Here is a 27,732-nt window from a genome sequence, read left to right as displayed (position 1 = left end):
ATGTCTTGTATTTTTTCTGGAGCTAAACACCATGGAAACCAGGAGCAGAATCAGGTCCTTGACAGGATAATATCCTTTCTTTTAGGCCCTACATGGCATGTTAAGAACTGTCCAGTTTCTTAGTAAGCTTCAAGGAAATTCTATTTTACAAATTATAATTCATGAAAATTCATTTTGAAAAAGAAAATAGAAAGACATATCAAGTTTTCTTTCACGTAAAGAGTTACTCAGCCTGGCAATGGATTTTTGCAGGACTGGAGTAGAATTTTCTCACTTAGGACTCTTCGAACTGCTTACAGTTCACTCTCTACATTCTTTATGGAGAAAAACCATAATTGTAAAAGCATGAGTCTCTTTTTCTGGTGGAATTTAGGCTGAATTTACATATTCATGGTACTGAACACTTGTGTTGTTAAGCTATTTTAGAAAATAATTCTGTGCAAGTAATATTTATTGAACACCTACATTATATTAATCATGATACTAACTGTTGGGAATTCAAAATACGAAGGCATTTTCCTTGACTCCCAGTGTGCTTTCCTAGGAGCAGAGATAGATAGATACACACATACACACAGGTACATATAAAAATTTTGTACAGAGGGGCACCTGGGTATCGCAGTCGGTTGAGCATCTGACTCTTGGTTTCCGCCCACATCGGGCTCCAGGCTCATCACGAATCTGCTTAGGTTTCTCTCCCTCTCCCTCTCACCCTCCCCATACTGTGCTCTCTCTCTTTCTCAAACAAATCTTTAAAAAAATTTTGTGTAGACAAAGCTTCAATATGTACTCATTTTGTTAAGTCATCTACATGTTATCTAGTGATTAAGACAATCAGGTATCTCCTTAATCATTTTTTACGAAGTCCCACTTACACGAGGAAAACTGAGATGAGAATATTAACAGTAGTTATGTCTCCATGATAGCCTCAGAATTTTCTTTGCTTTTCTGTTTCTTTTTCTCTTGATTACAATGAACGTATTATTTTATAGTAAAAAAGCAATTAACTTTTCTCGTGTCCATAAAATACATGCTAACACTACAGGAAACACACTCAGGTTATGGAAATAGCAGTTTGATGAGCCAATAAGTCTACACTTCAGAAAAATTTTTTAAAGAAGTATATTTTTAAGTCACATATTAATTGGTATAGAGTTGCCAAAGGGTCATTGTGAAGAAGTTTGAAGTGAACATCTTTCCACAAAAATGCAAATAGCAATATAGAAAATTGTTGTCAGAAACCATGCATTTTCTACTCAAAGAATGGTTTGTAAATCTTTTTTTTTTAAGTAGCTAGATTCTTACTTTTTTAAAGGAAGCCTTGCTAGCAGCATCAATGCATAAAAAAAGATAAAAGTGGCTGGGCTGTGTTTGACGAGAGGCTTGGGGACAGACCCAGACCAATAGATCTTGGCCTCCAGGCTCACGTCTGAGAACCCTTGGGTGCTGGGTGGCCTGAACACCATCAAGTTGATTTTTTTCTCCCATAATCATGTATAGCCCAGTACTCTCTAAAGCCAACAGTCAGATCTGTAAACTTTCTTCACAAAGGAAATTTCAGCCCAGAGTCTGAGCAGATGAACAAAGCATTGAACTGGGTGCTTAAATCCATGAAGCTTGAATAACCGAGAATCTCTCATACTCCATCACCGACAGACAAATCTGCTTACCATGTTTTTCAAGATGCTGACAGCAGCTGTCCACCAGCCTGGGGACCTGTCTGTAAATGGGATTCAGACTGAGTTTCTTATCTCTGGCTTTTTCTTTTTTACTCTGAGCCTCGGCAGGCAAGGACAGTTGCAAAGCTTCTAGCAGTCGCGACTGATTGTCATCAAGATCTGTGATAGAGTCCACTGACATCGCGCCCTGCAAACCACACAGAGGCATGAATGAAGGGCGCGGATGGAGAAAACACGAGCAAGTTCCCTCGCATGCCAGCCGGTAACGCTTTTGCCCAGGACTGCGCATCCCCCTGAAACCACGCCACTTCATCGAATCATGCTGTTCATTCCATAAAAGGAACGCGGCAAACACCTCTTGAAGAAGTCAGGAAACTACCACAAGGGAATGGCAGTTACAATTTCCACAAACAACATTCGCCAAATGGAAGACGGGAGAGGGCGGCTGTTGCGTTGTTGTATTTTGACCCAACCACTTCGTTTCTTGAAACAAGAAAAAGATCACATGCTTGATGAATGAGGTAAAGTCAGAGAAGCCTCGTGAATAAAAACCAAATATCTCGACTGGGATTCGGGGAAGTAGATTTTTAACATTGGATTCCATGGAACAGCCCTAGCTGGGCTTCCCCCCAGAACTGGCACCAAGAACTTGATCAGGGACGTGGTCCTGGGAGACAGCTCTAGGGGGTAGGGGGTCGAGAAAGGGGAGGGAGGGCAGCGGATGGAGAGCGTCACCCAGTCTATGACGAGCCTGTATGCAGCTCATGCCCAAGCCCCCGGCACCTCTGGGAGACAGTGTGGGTCAAGGAGCTCAGAGCCAACTGTGGTCAGGAGCAAGGGTGCTGGGCTATTTAAACCACAAGCCTCAAGAGTCACTGATTAAGAGCAACTCTGGTCGGGGCGGGGAGGTGACATTCAATGTCTCGGCCCTTGCAGCCTATCACCTGCATGGGTTGGTGCCTCTGACCGTCGGAGAAAGCCCTTGGCAGGGGCGAGGTGCTGGTAGGTGGAAGGAGGGCTCTGGTGTCCTGGGACTGGTAAAGGCCGAGTGGAGGGGAGCAGGGCACCAGCCATGTCTGCACAGCCACCCCCCGCCAGCCGGCTGATGAAGCGGAGAGGAAGGGGTTCACTGCCCATGTCTTAGCAAGGCCTGGACAGAGGGGAGGGCATCTGGGAGGCCCGCTGCCTGGGCCCCTGATTCCCAGAAAGCGCACACGTGGAGTCTGGGTGTTATGGCCTTATGACACGCAAACGATGACAGGACTGTAGAACAGTTCCGTCACGTCCATTTAAATACCCTGTGAAGTCGGCACTTCTCCGCTTTTAAACATAGCCAACGCCTTGAAAAAGAGCAGTGGCTCAGGTACCCCTTTATCTTGGAGATGTCTTGAGTGTGGATTTTAAGTGGGAAGCGTTTGGGGTTTTGACTAGAGCAGTAGTGAGTGGTTAGAGGCGGCAAAGTTCTGGGGGGTCTCCGGGCAAGAGGAGAAGAGAAGATCTCCCAGGGACCTGGGAAATTTTAGAGATGCTTCTCAACCGACTCAGCCCATCACCAACCAGTTTGCCTGAGAACTCAGCTTTCCTGGATTGAAACAGGAAACCTGAAACAAGAAATTGATTCTGTTACAGAATTGATTTGAAAGAGGATGTAAATTTAAAAAAGGAAGATAGAAAGAAAGAAAGAAAGAGGACATATGTGCCCTCTCTCTCTCTCTCTATATATATATGATATATGATATGCTATATCAGATAGATGATAGATGATACACGATATATATGTAGGTTTCTTGTGGGGGGGGGGAAGTTCCATTGATTAAAAAAATATTCTTGCTTATGAAGACTGGTAGTCAGGTCGCTGGGGGGCCAGGCATGGTTCTTGGATTAGAGATGAAGAGACTAACGAACCACCTGGCCCCGCCCCCAACCCGTAGAGTCTCTAGGGCAAGTCCGTAGAACGACAGAAGATTACGCTACAGCATGATCAACAGTGATGCTCTAGAATGTTTAGGACATCACGGGGCACACACATGGGGATCCAAGGAGGGGCACCCAGCAGCTCTGAGAGTGGTCAGGAAAAGGCTCTGGGGCTGTGTCACATGCCACATGGCCCAGGGCACGCTGTCCCCGCATGGGGTCGTGGACAGATCCCCGGGCTCCCTTTCCAGTTTTCGCAAGAGCGGAGAGACTCAGAGAATAACCTAGTAATGCTTCGGTTGTTTCAGCAGTAGTGTCAGAGAAAGTCCTGGCCAACTCACCCTCCTCCTGGCCCGAGGAGCCGGTTCTGGGGTGTTCGGGGACGTTGACTCATTTGGTGTTTCCGAGGTGGAGCTGAGAGATGAGTTACTGCTTGAGAGTTCTTTGTTTTGTCTTTTATTTCCAAACGGGAGGAGGGAAGCCACAAAATCAGACGCATCCTTCTGCTCGTCCCTCTGCGAGTCCTGCTTGAGTTTATAGGCCCGGTCGTTTGCAATGACTTGGGATAAGGGCATCCCAAATGCCTGCGGGATGAATTCTGGAATCAAAAAACAAAACACTTTCAGACGTGGCTGGGCCCGGGAAGGCTCGCACCCACGCTTCAGACCCAAGTGCAGCCGCATTCAAATGACTGTTTCCTGAAGGACTGATTCTTCAGTCAAATACAGGGAGGACTTTGGCATGTATCAGAGCGGCCCAAGTTTCTATTACTGTCAAGAAGGCCAGTATGGGTAAAGAACATGGGTTTTCAGAAATCTAGGCCACTAGTTTTCCCTCCACATATCTCAAGTATGTCTTAAAGTAAAGAACTGAATGGAGAAATGTGACATTTTTGACAGAATGTACACGATGCTTTATCCTCACAAGGATACCATTTTACAAACCGTTAGTCTTGGGTTTATGTGTCTCAAGAGCCCCCAGAATTTATAAGGCGTGAAAGGTCTAGGTACATCTGCTTAGTCCACAGGGACTTACAGAACAGCTACCACGATGGGAGGGCAAAGCTCACCAGAGGTGTAGTGCTCGCTCCTGAAGGGTCCAGAGCAAGGGGCGTGTGGGGCAGCGGGAGTCAGATATGTAAAGAATTACACAGGTGTCTCTCAGGTGTATGGAGCAAAGACTGAAGTTTCGTGAAGTGGATACACTTTGGGGTTCCCAGTAAAAGAGCCAGATACGTGAGTGAGGACCCAAGAGACAGGGAAGCAGCTCAGGGGAAGTCTGCTTTTTCCCTCTGCGTTTGTTGTCCCCACTGGCTGCCTCCAGTTGCTGGGCTGGGGCTGTCGCTCTCATGATCTATGTACTCAAGCCATTCTGCAGGGCCCTGTGCAATAGACTCTCCTCACTAAGGAACCAGCGAAGGGCTCAAGATACAATGCGTTAAATCCTCCAGTAAGGACAATCTGGGGGAAGGAGCATATCACAGAAATCTACTGCTTCATTTGGAGATGGACACACAGTTGCTTTGTGTCCAAATTCATACACATACACTGTAATAAGCACACTGATCCTTAGGGCCGGCCACCTCTTGGGCATTATTTTAGATTTATGCCAAAAAGCACTCATAATGAAATTCAATGCATTATTTCTTTTAGACTCAAAATTACATCTAGCAGCAGAATATGGGAGTCTAGCTTCTCTCTTGTTTTTATAACCCTATGAATAGAACCAGAATGATCACGGGGAAACAATTCTAAGGGTTTGTTCTTTGGAAAGAAAAGGCTAACTTCAAATCACATGGAAAGAGCCTTTAAAAGGCTTTCCTCCTTGGTCCATGCAACATGGTACCATCACTGGGTTAATGGCCAAGTCTATGTTAAAAGCAGAAATGGCACTTAGGAAGTCTGAACCTCAGGTTCCATCACAACATGTAGTCTGTTTTGAAGTGAAAAATCAAAACGTCAGCATTTGGGGATTTTCAGAAGATGCTTACCATTCTTGATCAACAAACTAGGTGGCATACAGTAATAACGCAAACCAAAATTTCGGCATGTTTTTGAGTGATCGGTGTAGACGGTGTAGCAAGATCTGATACTCACTATTGATAGAAGGCCATCTTCTCTACTAGCACAATTGGAATAGCAGTCCACGAGCCACACACCCCCGGATGTATGGTGTAAGTCAGTGCTTTCTTGTGTATGGGAATAAGCAAAGAGTCTTGCTTCAGAAAACCCGGGGAGAGTCTAGAAACATGCGGGTGCCAAGGCTGACAGTTAGGGGGACCACACAAAAATTGTGGGGGGTGGGTGACAACAGCAGAAGGGACAATGATAAATGTATTGAGTGACACTTGTCTGCTCACGTAGGCATGCTCACTTCAGGGTTGTCATAGGAGATGGGGACTACTGACTCTTCTCTTAGCCAGTTTTGCCATGTGAGGAAAACCAACTGCACTCATTTAGAGTTTCTAATATCCCTAGAAAAAAGAAGAAAACTGGTGTCCTTTGCTACCTGTCATTTTCAACATCCCAAAATCTGCCACTCTCCCTGCAAATAGGAATAACTGACACAAATTAAATAGATGGGACACATGAAGTCGTTCTTTCTGACTTTTCTTTCTCTTTGATTCTCACTCAAGAGATGACCTGCTAACAGATTTTTATTTTTCCCTAATGGGCTTTCTTTCCTAGCTGAGTTTATTGTTTCTCTCGGGGTTAGAATTTTGATGTGGTCACTTGTTTCTTGTTGCTTTCTCTCGAGAACCCTTACAAGCTTCAGAAAGGAGGCCTCCCTATGCCCTAAACTTGTGTTGCAGTGTCTAGACTCTGGAAAGTTCTAGGCCGGATTCCTTGACTGTGACTGCTTCTCAAAATGTGGCTATTGTGAAATTGAGGAATCATTGCAAGTCTATTTAGCAAAACCCTCCTCATGTGTAAATAAAACATTGGGCATACATGCTTATCTGTGGGTTCAAAGCTCTTCTCTCGGGGGGAAAAAACCCTGGAGACTCCGTGTTGATAGTGGCTAATACAGTTGATAATAGGTTTTTAAAACCAGATGGACATTTCCCAAGACTCAGTGTTCTGGGGCTGGGGACAGTGTGTATCGTGTTCTGATCTACAGTACGTGTTCACCGAGGAGACTGCTTCCCCTGCTGCACTCATTAGCAGCAACTGTGCACTCTCCCAGCCCATGAATGGCAGGGTCAGGAGGTGGCATGCCATCCTCTGCTCCCTACTGCCATTTCTAGATCTGCACCTTCCCACCGTGTGGCAGAAACCAGCTATCACAAGGCTCCTTTGTCTCCTGCCCATCGCTCTCTTCTCTTGGCACTGACTGACAGGCAGTCAGATCCCCAAGCTACCATCACTCTTGGCAGCTTGGATGGCTACCTAAATGGCCCATCTAATTCCCCATCTCCCATCACCTTGACCGTCTCCTCACCCTTACTTTTCTCCTGCATGCCACCTTTTCCACTCACTCCCTTGGTCCCATCCTGGCCTTTGTCCTCTCCAGAAGGGATTCACCTCAAGAATCAGGCTTCCTCCCTCCACTCTTATCTTACGGCCCCCCCCCCCCACAAGTTCATGTTCCACACTGCAGGGTGGCGATCTCTTAAAACACACCACTAGGAGGCGCCCTCCTTAGTGCACTTTGATGGTGTCTCAACGTTCTCTGCATACAGACCAAACACCGTCGGGGGGGCTCACACAGTCCTGCGTGAGGTGGCCCCTTGCTATTCTCTCTTGGGATCTCACTCCCCAGGATTCTCTCGTCTCCACTAACAGCACCCAAAGACAGCATTCGATATATTCTCTTTGAGAATTTCTACATAGTGATAACTGATACTTGATTTGTATCCTGCTATTTAATGTGATGCAAAATAAAGTTGTATCAACTATTCCTATCCAGCGCTAAGTCATAGCTGGCGTGTAGTAACATACTCGGATGCAGAGGAACAATAAAACATGGCATGATACTATTTCCGCCTAAAGGAATGTGCCAGACCTGAATTATCCCCAGGTTTCATGTCAATAAATAGATGGCAGATATATTAGTCTGAAATGTCCTGTGAAGTGGGGACCTATCTCCCAGACATATGCCGCAGTGGAACCTAATCCCCCTACGCTCCGACTAGGAACCACATGAACTGGAATGAAGTGGCTATTTTAAAATCGCTTCCCCAAAAGTGATTTCTTTTGGACCCATGAAAGAAATTTGCTGAAGTTCTGGAAGTTTAAAAAGTGCTTTTGGTTGCCAAGTAATTTAACTAAGAGAAATTAAGGGCTTGGAACTCTTCTGGATGAAAATATGTTTTCCCACCCAGCATCCATCTTGAATTTGTTTCCATTCGGAATTCAAGAGTCATGTGGGCACTGGCTTAAGTGGCGGGGGGGGGGGGGGGAGACACGGGAGTGTCACGTGATTTGCTGTGTCTGATGTCAAGGCAATTAAATAAAATACAGGACGTGATTCATTCTGATTGAACAATTAATCCAGCTGCATATCAAACACTTAATGAATCACTCTTTATTGGGAGACCAATTGGATTCTAAAAAGCTGCTCCTACTTATTTTTAGATGACCTAACCCAAGAGGTCACTGAGAGCTTCCTGTTTTCCTTCTTTTACTTTTGGACTCCAATGATTATCATTTTCCACATGTGCAGCTGTTAGGAACCCCAATGTTAATGTTCAAGTGCAAGAAAATCATGTGAACCATTACAGCTCGGCAAGACCAGCACGCTGACCCCTCCTGCCTTGCTTCCCAGGGTGGCCGTGGAATGGATGTGAGCACACAGACAGGACTCTCTGTTCTGAAGAGATGCCCGGTGATTAAGTTTCACTTAAGCCCAGGACATCTTTTTAAACATCAGAGCTACTTTAAAAGAGAAAAAAAAAAAAAAAAAAAACCTCTTTTGCCATGAAGCCCGATATATTTTTTTAAAGATTTTATTTATTTATTTGACAGAGAGAGAGAGAGAGATCACAGGTAAGGCAGAGAGGCAAGCAGAGAGATGAGGGAAGCAGGCTCCCCGCTGAGCAGAGAGCCTGATGCAAGGCTCGATCCCAGGACCCTGAGATCATGACCTGAGCTGAAGGCAGAGGCTTAACCTACTGAGCCACCCAGGCGCCCCGAAGCCTGATATTTTTCTCTAATTTAGTTGGTTGGGCGATGTGTCTTTTCTCTGGACCACCAGAACCTGCCTTCCTTTTTCCCAGCCAGCACCCTGTACAGCCTTCCAGAACACCTCCAAGTTTTCCCTGAGCTTATATAATATGTAAATACAATAAGGTCTGAAAAACATATAGTGGCCCAGTACACATTGGTCAATCACTTCCCCTGGCCCGCCCTTCTCTGCTCATTCACATCCTTGCTTCCTGTTGTTTTGTAACCTAAGCAAGCACACACGCATCTCTCTCTGCTGGGGGAACTCAATCATCTCGTTCTGCTTGGTCTAGCCTAAATGGGCAGTTCGGAAGAATCACCAAAAGTCTCCATTATGAGGATTCAGTCCTCAGATCAGTAACATCATCCTAGAGTAAACCAACTTCAAAGATACACATTACTAATGCCAGTCCAAGTGGCTCCTTTAATCCTCTCAATAAACACTAAGAATTTCTCTAATCTATCAAGGTAAATGTGATGGATGGCAGGAATAGGACGAGTAAGGGTCTCATGTAAAAAAGCTACCCTGGTTACTAATTTTCATTTACAAAGAAGGATAAGAACATACGGACCGATGAACTAGAATACAATCAATCACACAGCGATAGGTAGCTGGACAAGAGCTAATGCCCTTTGCCTTGATCATTCCGGCAGTAGATTCAGCAGCGAGAGGCAGGGATCATTCACGTTTTTCAACTCCCTTTCTCTAGTCCGAGGCATACACTTGAAATGTGTGGAGATATTCTGGTTGGGTGCGGTGCTACTGGCATCCAGTGGTAGCGGCCAGAGATGCCACTAACCATCTCACACGGTGAACAGGACAGTCTCCATAGCAAAGAATTATCCAGTCTGGGGGTGCCTGGGTGGCTCAGTCAGTCAAGCAGCTGACTCTTGATTTTGACTCAGGTCATGATCTTGGGGTCCTGGGATGGAGCCCTGCGAGGTGCTCTGTGGTCGGTGGAGAATCTGCTTGAGGATTTTCTCTCCCTCTCCTTCTGCCCCTCTTCCCACTCATTCTCTCTCTCTCTCTCTCACTCTCTCTCTCTCTCTCATGAATACATAATTTAAAAAAAAAAAAAAAGAATTATCCGGTCTAAAATGTCAATAGACCCAGGTTGAGAAATCATGCTCTATGGGAAGTAAAACATTGGCTTCCCATTCTTTCAAATTCTTTATCTCCTTTTAGTCCAAAGAACCAAATGTCATGACACTTTAGGCACAGTTCACGACGTGGGTGCAGAGTCGGGGATCAATGGTGTGGACTAGGTCTTGTCCATTACTGACCATAGTGCATTTATTTTTATACCTTCGGTTTGACTGCCTTTCATCATTTTTCAAGCAGAAATTCAATCATTATAGAAAAGAACTTCAAGGTGAGACATATGGCTCGGCTCACTCAACACTCATTCATTATGTCACATAAAATGGAAATACATTCACACAACCACACCACTCAGCAGTCATTTCATATGGGACCATACCAACAAGCCACAGAGAGTTGTACTGCGCTAATGGGGCCCAGGTGCCCATTATGCAGGCTCAATGAAATTAGTTTAAAATGACCATAAATACCTCTGAAAGACTGGCTAATGTGTCAGTTCCCTAAATAGACATAGAGGGGGACACAAACCAGTATGGAGAGAGTCAACAGTTCCCAAAACATATAGGGCAAAAAATAAGCATGCTGTGATCGGACAGAAAAATGCTGAGAAGGGCCCATCTCCTGTAGCCCATGAAGATGAGACTGTTTCTTTCCAGTAGCCATGGTAGGCGAATCCAAACTTTTTCTCATTCAACTAGCCCTGCCTAACGATCTGGCCTTGCCAGACAGCTGGTTAGCGTTAGAGATGCTGTCCATGGCTACTCAACCCAGGGTCTTCTTATGCGCTGCTGATTGGCCAGCATCATAATTGGAACCATAAACTTGGCCCAAGTCACACTTTGCTCAAACCAGTTGAATTCATCAATTCAGTACAGGGCCACTCAAACACAAAAGAGTAGACCAAAACAGGCTTTAATGACATTCCATTGTAGAAATCCAGTTTGCATAATAGAGTCGAACTGCATAAATCTATGCAATTCAAAAACTCCACCAAATTCAACCATTATGCTCCACGGAAGATGCCTCGGCTCTAGGTCATTCTGTCCCTTACCTCTGTCTTTGTTTTTCTCCTTTCCTAGTGAATCCAGTTTCTTTCGCAAAGATTTCTTTCTCTTCTGTCCATCTGTAAGTATTAAAAGAAAGAAAAGTCGTAAACAGAAGCATACATGTCGTATCTTACACCATCAATACCTACATTTGAGCAAAAGCATGACTTCTCACTTACTTTGCTCCTAATTTGACATTTTAGGCAGAATAATGGCTCTGAAAATACACAGAAATCCCTGACTTGGATAGTACACACAACGAGAACCTTGACGTATGCTCTCAAATTTTGTTTCAATCATGAAAGTACAGAAAACTTACCTCCTTCAGAATTAATTGAGTGTTGACACTTAGATATGTCTGCTGTTCCTATCAAATGGGTCTCTTCCTATTTTTCATATTTATGCAAACCAATGTCATCTTGAATCAAATCTCCACTAGAGGAAAGTCAACGGGACATATGATTTTGACATTTATAAGCTGGTAGAGTGTAACTGGATAAGGAGATGAATTTGGGAGTCTAGAGAAGTCAGATCTAACTATTGCTGCACCATTTACTAACTGTGTGACTTGGGACAAGTCTCAGCGTCCTCATCTATAAAATGGGAATCTCATGAGGTTGTTGTGAGATTTAATGAAACACTGTACATCAAATGCCTCATGGGGACCCTGACTCATAGGCATGAATTCAGATTTACTTTCTCTGTAGATCTCTGTGGCTGTACTGTAGTTTTATTAACCATTCCCCCACTAAATGGACATTTGGGTCATTGTGAAGTTTTCACTACAATAAGTAAAGGATATACCCCCTTCCAGCATCTTGTACTTGCAACAAACCTATGTAGCATGTCTGGCTAACTCTCCAAATAATAAAGATACCACTCATATCAGTAGGCAGCTGCAATCAAATTCCTGGGATGTCATCAGAAAATGTTGCCGTCAACCTAACGTGTGGGAGGCAAACCTCGGGAATCCACACCGAGGTCAAGTAGGGGAAATGCAGCCCATGCTGCAAAGAAACTTGAGTTTAAAAGGAGGATTTAGAATTTTTTTTTTACAGGATACACTCAAAATTGTAGTCCAGAAGGAGACTCAGCCCAATAAAATTTCAAAGCCAAATGCTGATATCAGAAAAAGACAGCATGCACGTTCTCAACCAGAAATGAGCATTCCCGGGATCCTAGTGGGGCTGCAGATGTTCCCAATTCCTTCTCTCCGGATTTTTGGAGGCAAAAGATATCATGGTATAATCAACAGACACAGTCAATCCCTCTTCTTTCAAAAAGCAAAGAAATATTGCAAGAATGCCTCTCCTCCCACAAAATGGACACAGTTCGTAAGAGCCTGCACCCTTGCAGCCGTGAGGTTTGTACGGGGGGACAAGAGTAAGTCACTTGTAATGCGGTGAAGAGACAGCCACCTGTCACTATGGGTATGTTCTTATCTCCAGTGTCTAGATGATGATTACTTATATGGCCTACCCACAACTTATTATAAAATATACGACAATAAACATACTAACAACACAAGACTCAAATCCATTCTCCAAACAGGACAAGACTTTTACTTTGTTAACGCTGTTCATCATTTCACATCTCCATGTGTCTCTGACTGTAACAAGGGTCTATTTCTTTAACAACATTCTCTCATTCCTTCATTTTAATCGTTGACCCAGAAGAATAACTAAACTATATAGTAAAGCTAAAGAGACTTAGTTTTCATAACCAGTGCACAGATCCTAAAATTCAAGCAAGTTATCAAAGAACCAGCACACAGATAGATAGGATAGGGGACATTTTCTTTAAAGATAGGTTTTTTTAAAACTTCTTTTTAATTGGAAGCTGTAGCATATATAAAGATGTGTATAACTACAAATGTGCAGTTTAAATAAATAATAGGAGGCCAAATCCCACACCACAACAGCCAAGTTCAGAGGTAGACACTGCTCGTGCCCAAGCCCCCTGTGTGTCTCCCTCCCTTTCCCCTCAGGTGACCACTGGTCTGGTTTTTGCCATAATCAAGCATTTGTTTTTCTTCGTAGTTTTACGTAGTTTTACCATCTACAGATGCATTTATAAAGAATACAGTTTGTTTTCCAACTTTTGGGCTCCCCTAGATGGAGTCACACTGTAGGAATTCTCTCCTGCCTCTTTTATGCCATTCATCAACACTTTGGAAATTTTCACCCCGTGGAAGCGGGTGGCTGTGGATCACTCCATCAGGTGGCTGTATACTGCTTTCTGGTACGAATATACCACGGTTCACTGGAAATGTGAGTTGCTTTTAGCTTGAGATTCTCAGGACCCGTGTTTTTGAGAAATGCTGTGCATGTCTTGCTATGTCCATGTCGAAGACCCTCTCTCAGATAGTGGTTCTTGGAATGTGGCTCTGGGACCACTGGCATCGGTAGTGCCTGGAAACTCTGTAGAGCTGCAAATTCTACGGTCCTGCCCCAAAACTACTGACTCAGGAACTCTGGGGCGGGGCCCCACAATGTGTGCTTTCCCCAGCCCACCAGGGGCTAGTTCCCGCTGAAATCTAAGAACCACTGTTCTGGGAGAGCTATGTACAAGCTGCGTTGTCAGGCTAGCACGTATGCAATCTTGGCCTCTACTAGGTAACATCAAACATTTTCCAGGTAGGTTCGCTCATTTGTATTCCCGCCAGCATGAGAGTTCACACAGTCCCACAAGGATAATGTGTACTTCAAATTCCAAGATTCCAAACAATATCTTAAAGCCTCCTTATAGGGGAAAAAAAAAATGTGCTCTTTGTGAATAGTGGCCTACAATTTTAAAAATGCTTAGCTATTTACAACGGATACAAACATTCTCTTTTTCACTTCATGAGACCGTCCTCACACTCACACTCACCCCAGGTCAGCATGGATAAGTGACCCTGGGTCACAGCACACCTGGCAAGTCTTGGAGTTTGCACTCCATCCTAGCCTCAAAGGAAGGTTCTAGCTTGTTTCCAACCTCCAGAAAATGCCTGCTGAGGGAAGTTTGAAAGAATGCCTTTCGGCACCACCTCCCTTACTTTTCCCAACCACAGCTGCCTTGCTGTTGACTCGGACCAGAAACCTAGACTCTCAGAGAAGGCAAACTGAAGGATGAAGGAGTTCACAGGCAGCGAGGAGAGCTCAGTGAAAAGGGAAGGGAAAATGCTATAAAAGAGACACTTGGTGGCAGAACGGGAAGTGGCCCTTTAGAGATGGCACCTAACCACTAGACTTGAGTCTAGCAAAGCTGAGGGCTGCTAACTCTTTGCTGGGAGGAACTGTCCTGTGCACAGCAGGATATCTAGCAGCATCCCTGGGCTCAATTTCCGGGATGCCAGAGAGCCCACCCAGTCCCTGTGGTGACAACCAGTAATGTCTCTGGATGTCACCAAATGTCCCGCGGGGACAAAATCACTCTGGTTGAGAAGCCCTGGTCTGTGCATAACTCTACCTAGAGGACAGCTACAGGCTCAAGCCATGTGACACCCAACTCCAGAAGAGTCACATTTTCCTAGTTATCACAATGCTCGACCCATACCCAATCTCGGTTTCTGTTTGAGGCAGAACAGTAAAATATGTTTATAAATTGTTGAGCTCTTATGTATCCGGTTGAATAACAATTTCTGTCAATTTGGAAAGAAATGCGAGTCTGCCTATGGCTATCTTTCTACCAGATTCCTGTCTACAGGTAGGGGAATAGAGCAGGTTCTTTGAATAAACAGCCTTCCATTTCTCTGTATGAAGCATCTCACCCTTGTTTAGGTCAGGTGCGGAACTGCATTTGATGATGAACGGCTGTCTGAATGGATGCATGAGCGTGTCTTTGGCAGGTGGGGAAGACTCAGGGGACACTAGTTCTTTTTTCTTTTTTTTTCTTTCTTTCTTTTGAGGACTAAACATGGTCGATGGGGAGACTTCCTGGCCAGCCCTCCACTGGCCAGAGCAAGGATCCAGAAGGAGATTACAGGAAGGCCGTTTTCTCAGCAAATGGAGCTGTTCAGCAATGGAATGAGCTGCCTCACCCCACCCACCCACCCCCCCCCAAAAAAAAGAAAAGAAAAAAGAAAGCACTGCTCACAGTGGCTTCTGTCTCCGCTGCTCTTTCTGTCTTGAATCCTTCACTCTTGGGGAAGCCACGTCATGAGCAGTGCTATGAAAAGGGCTATGCGGTGGGGACCTGGGGTCTCTAGCCAGCAGCCCTGTGAGTGGGCCAGGCCACTGATTCTCCTGCCCCAGTCAACCCTTCAGATGACTGCAGCCCCAGCTGAGCTTGACGGCAAACCTCACACACCAGAACCTAAACCAGAGCAGCCGGGCTGTGATAGTCCCAGAAATGTTTACTATTTTCAAAAACAAGAGAAAAGAAAAGAAAAACAAAAAAGATGCCCGGCCAAATGCCTGGTGTATCATAGATAGGATGTTGGGTCAGAGAAAGGATATTTCGTGGGGAAACTGGTAAAATCGGATCAAAGTCTGCAGTTTGGCTGATAGCAACGTATCGATGTTGGGTCCTTTGTGGTGATAAGTGTACCAAGGTTACATAGGGCACAAGGTCATTGAAGAAGACTGGCTGAGGGGTGTAAGGGAACTCTGTAACTGTCTTTATAACTTTTCTATAAATCTAAAATTATTCTAGAATAAAGCAGTTGTGTTGTTGTTTTAAAAAACCCTTTCACCCCGGTACTGCACGTATTCAAGCAAAGGCTGAGACCTCATCTGTCACGCACGCGAGAAGGTGGAGGCTCTCACGGCTCACTGGGTTCCTCGGAAACACACAGGCCGTGGAGCTCAACTTCATGGCGAGAAGGTGACTCACAAGTCAGAGTTTCTGCCTGGCTGGAAACTCCTGAAATAATCTTCCTAGTCACATCTCCCCGATCTGGAAGAAACCAGGGGTCTGGGCCAATGTAAAGCATCTGTTATGCCTGCCATTCTGGTGTAGCATGTTTCCTGGAAAGGGAGTGGACAGATGAGAGGTTCGACCAGATTTGTTGTTATGGTGCTGGTGATGTTTTCATAGGCGGCTGATTGGAGTGTCGCATGATCCCTCCTATTTCTTAGGTTCCCTAAATCCCTTTTCTGCGTAAGTTATCCAGACTTGTTGCTTGATTGTTTGCCTCCAAGAACACAGATACATATATAAATCTGTTTCCTTTTCAAGTTCCCATGACTGTTCTGATGAACCAAAATACAGTGTTTAAATTACATGAATGAATGTGGATAAGGCGAGCTATACAATGGATGTGGATGTCTTATCAAAATGTTTACTAAAACTATATTTTATCCCTCACTAAAACTCAAACTCATCCTTTAGTCTCATCCACCTCCCCTTTTGAGGGCTCTCAAGCCACAGACTTCTAAACCGAAAGCAAGAAAAAGACTAAATCAGATACTTTCTTTCTAGTTTGGGACAGGAAGGTTTGTCAAAGAAGTTACGTTATTATTAGTGGTCCTGGTACCTGAGGGCCATTCCTTGCGCCCATACTCCACGTCTCATGTTTTCCAGTGATTCATCTCAGTGGTATAAGTTCATCTGGCATGTTTAAGTCAACACTGAAAACCTGGCAGGACTGATGACAAAACGCCAGGCAAAGACCCATCCCAGGAAAAGGCCGCTGGGTAGGTTGGGGACAGTTGTTATTGCCATCGCCATCCTCAGTGGAATGGACTTGAAATTGTCCCTACTGCTTTGAGTTGCCTTTTCAAAGTCCATCTGGAGAAACAGAAGGGAGGGTAGTCCTGATAAAAAGACGGAGGTAGTTAGCAGGAAAACGGACACCTCTACTTCTTGGCAGGAAATGCGGCAGCGAGCCCAGGATAGGGGACCCAATGTGACCAGTGCGATGCTCCAGTCTGAAAGCTGAACTGGGATTCACTGTAGAGGTACAGGAGAGGAGCTGAAACAGCATTCTGGCCTCGGTGTGCAAACAAATATTCTCTGTCCCCGGATACTGTGCCACAGAATGTGACGGATCTCCTTGGCGTGGGAATACGATTTATACTATACAAGTTATCTGTTGAAACAGCGTCGTCCCCCCAGAAAGTGGGCTCGTCCCCCATACATTGATCCATCCCTGCTCCATCCATCCCTCCATCCAACACCGATACAGCCCATGCTGTAGGGGAGACGGAGCTTGGCGCTATGAACCCAGGTGAACGGACACAGAGTTTAGTGCCAAAGACAGATACATGGAAAACTCACTAAAGCGAAATGAAGAAACATTTCAGTGGAGGCATCTAGCAAGTGGGAGGTCAGAAGTGAGAAGGCTGTCTCCAACTCTGCTTGAGAAGGCTAATGTTCATGTTCAGTCTTAAAGGACAAAGTGAGGCCTCTCAGGAGCCTTTGAATTTTGGTGGGGGTTCCCTCCACTAAATCACATGGTGACTATTTAGTCTAGGAGGTCCTTTCTTATCCTAAGCCTCTTATTCCTGGTAATCCAACCCTTTATCAAGCAAGCATTCTATTGGGGAAAAAAGATGAGAAGATTGTTAACCCCCATAGTTTCTTTAGTGGGATCTAGGGCTCAAGAGAGTGACAAGTTAGAATTCTGGAAGAAAACAGTCTACATGGAAATCATGGCAAACAATATATTCAAGCCCAAACGTGTCCCACTGTTTGGTCAAGTTTGGATCTCACTATATATTTTTTCATGTATTAAGAAATCTTCCATGCTATAGACTGTTGGTTATTTAATCAAGTTCAAAGGTCAAAGTTTCCATTTATATATCACCTTCTCCCTAGCAGTACTTCCATTAACCTTGATTGTAATAGGAGGCAAGTAGAAACACAGCAATTGAGTAATTTTTCTTGGTGTGAACCCCAATGAATTAAGCATTGTTTCTTTAGCCTGCTAGCACCCTGTGGGTTAGATTTTTCAAAATCTGTTTCCAAAGTGTCTATGTTTCTCAGGGAAGAAAATATTTATGGCATTCTTAAGCAATACAGATGCCTCTCCTTAGAGCGGAGGCTCCACAAAGTACTTGTGAAATGTACTAATCCTCACAGTTTACATGTTGAAGTAGTGGTGAAATTAGCAAAGCTGCGGTCAGAAAACAAGAACATTCTGTGAGTCTCTCTCACTGTTGTAAAGGGAGTCAGCTCTTGGAGGTGACCATGCTTCCCGTTAAATTAAATGCTAAGAAGCCTTCTCTGCTTTGCGTAAATTAATTTGGCAAAGTAATCTGTTCTGAAATTTTTCCTTAAGAGGAAAAAAATCACCTTGTAGATTTTTGAGCCTCAAAGCAGGTGTTTTTCTATTACAGAAAATCATTGAGATATTTGATTTGTTGATGATGTCTTATTCTATCAAAACGCAAGGTAGGGAAGCTCATCTCATGGCTCGGAGGTCATGGGTTTGAAAAGCTCAACGGTGGTTTCTCCTTAACCAGGCATTCTTGATAATCACTGCTTGCTGTAATAACCAGTCATGATCAAATTATGCCCTAGAAGGATCTTTTACTTGCTGTCATTTTTCCATATTCAAATGCTGTGAGTAAAGAAAATAAAAATATTATATATATATATTATATATACTGGATATCCCTGCTGTCCTTTTGTCTCTCCAGGCATCCTAACTTGCATTTCTTACAGCATATTCCTTAAATCAAAAACAATGCTTTTAACTTAACCTAGGTAGGCGTTATATTTGCAGAGACAGAAGTTTCCAAATATCAGAGCAAGAGAAATGGCTTTTGGCAGGTCTTTTCCTTAAGCCATGTTTCCTTCCTGGAGCATAAGGGAAAGAAAGCAGGTAGGAAAACAAAAAGACAAAGATCACTTATCCCAAAGAAATGCCCTGGATTGTTAAGGAAATTAAACTCCAAATTAAAGAAGTTTCATCATTACTTGTTTTATTTTTTTTTTTTAAGATTTTATTTATTTATTTGACAGAGAGAAATCACAAGTAAGCAGAGAGGCAGGCAGAGAGAGAGGAGGAAGCAGGCTCCCTGCTGAGCAGAAAGCCCGATGTGGGGCTCGAACCCAGGACCTGGGATCATGACCTGAGCCGAAGGCAGCGGCTTAACCCACTGAGCCACCCAGGCGCCCCTCATTACTTGTTTTAAAGCCAAAGCTTGTAGTTCAAGTTGAAAAGGTAGACAGACAAGGGTCTACACATGGTCTGATTTTTTATTTATTTATTTATTTTATTTATTTTTTTTTAAGATTTTATTTATTTATTTGACAGAGATCACAAGCAGGCAGAGAGGCAGACAGAGAGAGAGAGGAGGAAGCAGGCTCCCTGCAGAGCAGAGAGCCCGATGTGGGGCTCGATCCCAGGACCCTGGGATCATGACCTGAGCCGAAGGCAGAGGCTTTAACCCACTGAGCCACCCAGGCGCCCCTTTTTATTTTTTTTTAAAGATTTTATTTATTTATTAGACAGACAGAATCACAAGTAGTCAGAGAGGCAGGCAGAGAGAGAGGAGGAAGCAGGCTCCCCGAGGAGCAGAGAGCCCGATGTGGGGCTCGATCCCAGGACCCTGGGATCATGACCTGAGCTGAAGGCAGAGGCTTTAACCCGCTGAGCCACCCAGGTGCCCCATGGTCTGATTTTTGATCAGCGTAGGGGCCAATGCTACAGACTTTCTTTTGACAGCTGTTGTTTTATAGTGAACAAGTAAGAACGGAATCAAATATCTTTAAGTCATAAACTTTAAGCCTTGGGAATGCTTCCAAATTTCTGCCGGTTGCTCCCATGAAAACAGCTCTCACAAAGGCAGTTACCGGACCAATGACGTAATTAGAGGAAAAGTATTAGGGTCTTCATTCTTTCCTTTTCCATTCTTGCTTTTGATTATTCTTTGAGACATGGGAAATAATTCTTCACAACACAGAAAACACTGTATAAATAAATGTGCTCTGATTGAATTCTAAATCCATTGCCTTCAATTTCTCACATATTTCCTGAGCCACAGATCTATGCCAAGGCCCATGCTATACACTAAAACAAATAAATGTGACCGAAGAATGGTTTCCTCCCTATTGCTTCTTTGCAATGATGGACGACGTTGCCATTATGTGTACCGATAGTTTCTAATCTAAATCCACCTTTACCCTACTATGTCCCGACCAATTTTTTTCTTTCCCTGATTTGCTAGGTGCTCACCCTCCCAGTGGTCACATACACAGCCTGGGGTGAGTACTCAGTCCAGGCTCAGGAAAGGAATCTGAGGTCAAACCAATTCCAGTGATTCCTTTCTGCTTGCTACTGTGGATTTGGACACTGGCAGACGTTGCCATTCTGGGGATGGAGAAGGGAGGAAAGTCTACTGGGAAGCAGGGGGAAACACTCCTCTATTATTAAAAAGATACCTGATGAAGAGTCCCTACTTCTCTGCTTCTTTGTGCTGCTATAGAGGCTGGGATATCAGGGGCTGCTGCAGTCATTTTGTGATGAGCGAAGCCAGCCAAAGAATAGAGTGACCCACTGATGATGGCCAAGAAGAAATTCCCGAGTCCTAAAACTAGTCTATCTATCTATGGGCTCCTTGTAAAGTAATATAATCAATCTCTTTATTATTCAAGCCACTTTGGATTGGGTTTCTGTAATTTGCAGCCAAAGCATCTTAACAGTGGATAATCCGAAACTCTGCTGTGGGATGTGTTTTTCTACTTATATTAGCACCAGCCTTGACAGGTATTGCCAGGCATCCCTAAAAAAGATGTCCCTGGAAAGTCAGAATGCTTGTACATTGGGTGGGATAAGGAGGGTAATTGAATTATAAGTGAATATAATAGAATTATATTGTATAATATAATATGAATATAATATGGCTTATATTATATGTGAGTGTTTATAATAGAAATAAAATATACATATAGTATATAACACTTAAGGGCACCTGGGTGGCTCAGTCAGTTAAGCATCTGTCTTTGGCTCGGGTCAGGATCCTGATCAGGGTCCTGGGTTTGAGCCCTACATCGGGCTCCTTTCTCAGCAGGCAGCCTGCTTCTCCCTCTCCTTCTGCCCCTCTCCCCTGCTCACACTCTCCCTCACTCTCTCTTTCTCTCAAATAAATAAATAAATAAAATCTTTTTAAAAAAGGCATAAACACAACAAACACTCAAAACATCGAGAGTTGCCTAGGTCTGATCATTAAAAAAACACTTGCAAAATAAAGATAGTGAAGACAATGAAATGAAGAGAATGGCATGCTTGATCAACTACATAGATAATAACTATAAATTACTATATCAGGGCGCCTGGGTGGCTCAGTGGGTTAAGCCGCTGCCTTCGGCTCGGGTCATGATCTCAGGGTCCTGGGATCGAGTCCCACATCGGGCTCTCTGCTCAGCAGGGAGCCTGCTTCCCTTCCTCTCTCTCTGCCTGCCTCTCTGCCTACTTGTGATCTCTGTCTGTCAAATAAATAAATAAAATATTTTTAAAAATTACTATATCAAATTAATATTAATCTCTTAACTCAGAGGCCAACAAGCCATTTCTGTAAAGGTCTAGATTGTAAATATTTTCAGCTTTGTGGGCCATATGGTCTCTGCCAAAACTATTCCACTCTTCTGCAGTAGCACTGAAACAACCTTAGACAATACGGCAACAAATGGGGGTGGCTGTGTTTTAATAAAACTTTATTTATAAAAACAGACAGTGGACTAGATTTGGCCTTTGGGCTGCAGTCTGTTCACTCCTATCTTAAGCGAAGACCCCTGAAACTACTTTTTCAGAGCTTTGCCTGTGTAACAATTTTATAAACACCTACTAATTCAATTTGGAAATCATCCTGAGGACTTCATTTCAAATGATCTGGAAAGCCTGATTGGTTTAAAAGCACTTAGTATTTAATTTCAGTTAATACTTACCTGCCTTTGTTTCCCCCAGGGGAAACAAACAAAAAGAGCAAAAATGGGAGCTCCTATTCATATTTCAGGGGTGAGACATTCTTTGTAATTATCAGGTTTACTTTTGGGTCATGATCCCAACAGAAAGAATAGTGTAGTCTGCAAACCCTTGAAAGGTGCCAGAGTATTTCAGAAACTGCAGTGACAAAAGTTTTGTTCAAAAGTTTTGCCGCTCCAACAAAGATATATATAAAAGATATATAAAACATGGTCACGTGTATACGTGACCAGTAGGGACAAGACCTTGGATAGAAAACTGTGGTCTGAGAACATAAAGGAAACCACTTATGACTACAAAGGCACAGAGCCTATGGCTTGAAGAACCACTTGCTATCATGCGGGCTGGTCACTCAGCAGCAGAACAGAATCATACAGCAGCCTACACGGGAGAACTTGACATGGTCTAAGCCCGGGGGTGCGGAGGAGAGCATCCAAGAAGAAAATTACAGAGGAGCCTGCAGAGAAGCCGCTCTGTCATTCCCAGCTTTTGCTGGACTAGGTAGACGAGACAGCTCGTATCTCTAAGTGTTACCAATGGTATCATGGATAAATGCCATCCACTGTTCTTTCTTTCCATGTAACTGATGGATCTCTGTTTTCTCTATTGACTGACTAGGAGATCCTAGACGACATGGACTACCTCTGACATGATATTGTAGCCTTCATTAAAGGCTTCTACCTCTTGAGAAGCTAAAGCCCCACATATCTACCTCCTCTGGGCTGTATGCCTAGCTTGGTATTAAAAGAGAGAGAGAGAGAGAGAGAGAGAGAGAGCAGTGAAGCAGCACAAGGAAGCCCCCTGGCTGGCCGTCCACAGTTGGGCTCTGGACTGAGAAGGGACTAGGTGCCTAGGCCAAGGTCGACCTTGGTTCCTTTCTGTGGCCCTACAGAAACAATGCCCCATCCACCTTCCCAGGGCCCTAGGAGCCAAAGCAAAGAACAACTACAAGTTTTCCACATTGACATTTTTGTTCTTTCCTTCCTTACTGCCCCTTCCTCTATTCCATCTTCCTTCCAAGACTGCATTATTCAAACTGTAGGTCACAAACCCTTAGTGAATCTCAAGGAAAATTTAGTGAGTCACATGAGTGTGTTTTAGGAAAGGATAAAGAATCATATAGAAGCGGATAGGACAGAACATTAGAGACAACATCAAAGTGTATCTCTGATAAACATGAGCACCATTTGGTTCATGTGTTTCCTGGACTGAGGAGTAAAATGTATCCCTCACTGGTAGATGGTGGACAAAGAGTTTGAAACCTAGTGCTCTGAGACAAATGCACATAAATCTGTGGTGCTTTCCCACAAGAGGCTGCAAGCAAAATGGATTTTTCTTTTCTATGCAACAGTGTGGTAAATGGCTTGGATCATGACATTAGTTGGCAACAGGAGGCCCAGGAGTTTTGTTTCATCTTGTTTGTTTGTTTTTTTTCCCCAAGAAAGGAGTAGATTCTGTGGTTGAAGACCACTCTAATGGTTCCAGGTGTGGTGGGCAGAATAAGGGAGAAGCCCCGAATTTAGGGAAGCAGGTGGGGGACCTCTGGCTGTAGTTTAGATGAGATATAAAGACAAGCTGAGGGCAGATGAAGACAAAGCGACCTGGTGCTGACAACAATGATGCCGGAGATGGGGACAGGTAACTTTCCCTGAGAGTGTGTACAGTTTCGGGAGATGTGTGAAGCATCACCATGGTTCTTACTTCTTTTGAACCTCACATCAGTCCTATGAGACCACCAACCAAAGTTGGAAACCGGGCATGGGGTGAAGCAACAGGGAAACACTTGTGTCTCAGAATCATTCCTGGGGCTCCTGGGGAAAAGGAGAGAAAGGCGTGAGCGATGCCCTTTGGAGAGTCAGGGAAGAGGAGAGGAAGGAGCTTCATTTGAAAGGAGAGGTGCCTGTGTGCGTTCATTCACCTCTCGAAGATTTGCGGAGGGGCGGTGGAATCGGGCAGAGAAGTGAGTGGTTTATCTGGTGTTCCAGATTCAAAGAGAACTAAGATAGAGGCTGACCCTAGGGGAATCACAGTCCTCTGGGAGGCCTCAGCAAAGGTGAGTGTGGACACATGAAAGACACACCTAGCTTGGCAGCTCACGCCATGGAGATCCGCGTTGAGCACCTCAAAGCCCAGTGGTGCCATTATTCTCTGATCGCCCTGTTGGGCGGCATTGACTTCCTTTCCACGTTTCCACTTCTAGGGGAGTCTGTGGATTTTACCCCAGTTCTCAATTTCATTTTTACTTACACAGAAGGCTTTGACAAACAGTTCCAGCACATCGCCTCTCCCCCTGGACTCTGCCAGCAAGAACGACGTGAGAAGAGGGTAGTCAGATCTCCTGTCCAGGGCTGGCACGTGAACACTCAAGCTCTGTTTCCTTGTCCGTCAGGTTGCCCTTATTTTTTCAAATCAACACTTAAATCACAAACCACACTGAAATCCCAAAGACACCTTGAGTGTTACCCCACCAAAAATACCATTTTCTTGATTTTCACTGAGTTGTTTACTTGGGTTTTATACCGGTGACACGGGTGAGGGACCATGTTACAAGGAAGTGGTATGATAGAAATTTTGACGCATCAGGGTACTCTTTTATGAGACTATTGCCGACCTTTTCTGAGACCGTCAGCAATTCCCCAGCCCATGACACCATTCTCAAAATACATCAACTGAGCCTTTCTCATGTGCTATCAGAAATCGGCTGAATGATGCAGGGGGCGGGGGGAGCACTACAGACAACATGCGTTAAGCATTTCTGTCTTGTGGAACAACTACTCGGCTTCAAATACTTTGTTTTTGACAGAATGAGGGGATGCCACAGCGCCCGCAGAAACATGCTTTTCTGACTGTGGCAGAAATCAGTCATTTCCTTTCATCTTACCGTCAACAGCAAAGTTTTCCTGCTAGGGCCCAGAGAGTAAACACTTGAGCCCGCGAGACATAGGGGCTGTCACTGCTTAAGTCTGCGTTTGCTGCCTGAAAGCCCCAGAGACAAGACGTACGTGGAACGGCACGGCGGCGTTCCCGGGAGACTTCAGTTACAGAAAACAGTTGGGGAGCTGGGTGGGACCAGCAGGCCAGTGGCTAACCCCCGCCTTAGACCATTTGTATTGAAAAGCTACCAGATGCATGGCAACTGAGCCTAACCCGCTATCTGATAGGTAAGTAGTACTCTGTTGATGTGTTGTGAATAAATGAAGAGTTCACGCAGGCCTGAGGTCTTGTTGAATTTCATGACCCCGCTCCCAGCATCTGTTTTCCTGGTTCTGCTATTCAGGATTGGGCCAGTTACAGACTAGGAGGTCTGATTCCAAAGCCTATGCCGAGAGCAGCCTTTGATCAGGAGGAAAAACATGCCACGGTTGTCTCCATGGGGGAAACTCAGGCTCACAGGGAAGTCACAGATAGCATCCCTCCCACCGAAAGACCTCCGATCACTACCATCAAAGATTTCTCTAGGTTCTCTAGTCCCTTAAACCATTTCTAGACATGTGACTAGTTATAGAAATTCAGTAGTGGAATTTTTATTTAAGGAATTTAAAAGCAACTAATGCTACAGATATTAAAACTATAATCTGAAAAAAAGTCCTTTGTTGAAGCAGCTTAAGATTAGAAGGGATAGAGAATCAAGCTTATCAGTCATTTTATAACGTTTACGTAATTGTCAGTTTTTAGTTTGCGTTGTCTCCTGGCTGAATAGATCTCAAGGAAGAAGCTGTCACAAGACATGAGAAGCCTAGGGCCCCGAATAATTGCATGCGGTTTGGTCCCTCTCCCCACTCCCACTGCCACCCTGCCTGGGACACATGTCTGAGTAAGGAACTTCTGTCATGCTGAGGCGCGGAGGGTTAGCCTACCTCAGCTAACACAAGGGTGTATCTGTGAGGTAAGATAGCTGAGCCATTTAAAAGTTAGCTGTTGCCCATTTGCCTTGTAAGTTACCGTAAGAGTGGCCCCTACAATAGTATGAGAGTGTCTGTCCTCCCATCAAGTTTATCACCCAACTTCTGGAGCCAACCCAATCTAAGAGGGAAAAAAAAACCCTCCTTGGTGGTTCGCTTGCATGTCTTTTGTACATAGGAGGGTGAGCACCTTTTTCAGTACCTCTCAGCCATTTGTGTTACTTTTTCTGTGTGCTGCCCATAATTTGCGTGTATTTTAATTATTTGTCTTTTCCAGATTAATTTGTAATAAAGCCTTATACAGTACAGAAGTTAGCCTTTGGTTGGTCAGATGTGCTGTGAATTTCTATTTATTTGTTTGCCACGCAAATGATTCTATCTTTTCTTCTTCAACATAGTGATACATGTCATTCTCTTTCTTTATGTTTTCTGGGTAATGCCTTCTCCAATGTAAAAATAAATAAATATCCACTTATGGTTTGTTTTGGCACACTTACAGTTTCATTAAAAACATCCTCTAGGGGCGCCTGGGTGGCTCAGTGGGTTAAAGCCTCTGCCTTCGGCTCAGGTCATGATCTCGGGGTCCTGGAATCGAGTCCCGCATTGGGCTCTCTGCTTGGCGGGAAGCCTGCTTCCCCCTCTCCCTCTCTGCCTGCCTCTCTGCCTACTTGTGATCTCTGTCTGTCAAATAAATAAATAAAATCTTTAAAAAATCCTCTAATAATTCTTGCATATCAACTTACTTTGACGCAAGGACTGAGGTTAGAGTCCAACCTTTTCTCCTCAACGGTTGTCTCACTGTCACTAATAATAATAATCCATCATTTTCCCCTTGATCAAAAAAAAGTAGTATTTATCACGTCATAAGTTACTGTATTTATTTTTGCTCATTTCTGGGCTCTGCTGCTTTCTATTGATCTGCCCATGGGGCAGTAGTATAATACTCTTAATTGCTCTAGTCGTATGACACTTTAATAAATGGGCAGGGACACTCTCCACTTGACCTCTTTCTCAGATTTCCCCTGCCTACTCGTACACAGTTATTTGTCTAGATGTTTAGAACAATTTAGTGATGATCCAAAAGCAAATTGTTCTGGTGTGGTTTTTGGAATCACACTCAGTTTATAGCTCATCAATGACATAATTGACATCTTTGCTTTACGGATTCTTCTTATTCAAGAAAAATGCAGACTTCTGTATTTATTCCTAACTCCTCTTCTTATCCAACTGAGATCCCATGGTCTGGAATTCTCATCACTCCTGTGGACGCTGTATTTACTAGTCTCCTACCACTTCGGTAACAAACAACCATCGACTTAGTGGCTTAAACAACTCAATTTTATCATTTCACATTTCTGGAGGTCAGAAGTCTGGAACAGGTCTCGCGGGCTAAAATCAAGGCGCCAGCAGCTTGTATCCCTTCCAGGGCTCTTAGGACAATCCGTTTCCTCGCTCTGACTGTTCCTCCAACAATCCTGGCTCTCTCAGACTCAGCCGTAGCTGGGAAAGTTTCTCTGCTTTCCAGTAACCCTGTACTGCTTAGCCTTGGCCATCCCAGATAAACCAGGATCCTCTTTCTATCTCAAGGACCTTGACTGATCACATCTGCAAAGATTTGGGGGCCTACGAGGGAACACTGGTGGGCTCCAGGGAGGAGGACGTGGCCATCTTTGGGAGTGCAGTTTTTTGCCTACCACTGATGTCCTTACAATGGCCTTGTCCCTCTCCACCATCACTGAGCTCAACTAGAAAATCCTAAGTTTGGGGAGAGATTGGATTCTCCGGGGCTGGGAATTTAAAGCGCAAAGTGGTATGTCCCGGTTTAGCTATGTTTACTGCCAGGATGTTTATTTTGTAATTTGAATTCCCAGCCACTAGCCTCAAATGGATCTTTCGGGTTGCTTTGCAATCCTGCAACACCGCAGGGCCATCAGCTGCCCTCTCTTCCCCTCCTCTTCTCTTTCCTCAAGCCTCCAGGACCTCCTTACCACCCTCACTCCTAGAAGATGGCACTGCTTCTTACTTCGCTGACGGTGTCTTTTAATCGGCCTGCCTCTGCGCCCCTATCGCCG

General features: G+C 44.4%; 1 protein-coding gene across 5 annotated transcripts in view; it reads right to left on the bottom strand.

The window, feature by feature from the left end:
* The window catches only part of ARHGAP6 (Rho GTPase activating protein 6), a 488,327-nt gene that overhangs the window by 44,597 nt on the left and 415,998 nt on the right, over window positions 1-27,732 (bottom strand). For all 5 annotated transcript variants that reach the window (XM_047715475.1, XM_047715474.1, XM_047715476.1 and 2 more), the window contains exons 3-5: window positions 10,912-10,983; window positions 3,935-4,191; window positions 1,671-1,866 (exon numbers count right to left, since the gene is read on the bottom strand). In XM_047715475.1, the coding sequence (XP_047571431.1) occupies window positions 1,671-1,866; window positions 3,935-4,191; window positions 10,912-10,983 (525 nt within the window). The remainder of the gene's footprint in view (window positions 1-1,670; window positions 1,867-3,934; window positions 4,192-10,911; window positions 10,984-27,732) is intronic.

The sequence above is a fragment of the Lutra lutra genome, chromosome X (genome assembly GCF_902655055.1).
Source record: "Lutra lutra chromosome X, mLutLut1.2, whole genome shotgun sequence".
Classification (NCBI taxonomy): domain Eukaryota; kingdom Metazoa; phylum Chordata; class Mammalia; order Carnivora; family Mustelidae; genus Lutra; species Lutra lutra.
The sequence above is the reverse complement of the archived record's forward strand: the minus strand, read 5'-3'. Positions and strand labels throughout refer to the sequence as shown.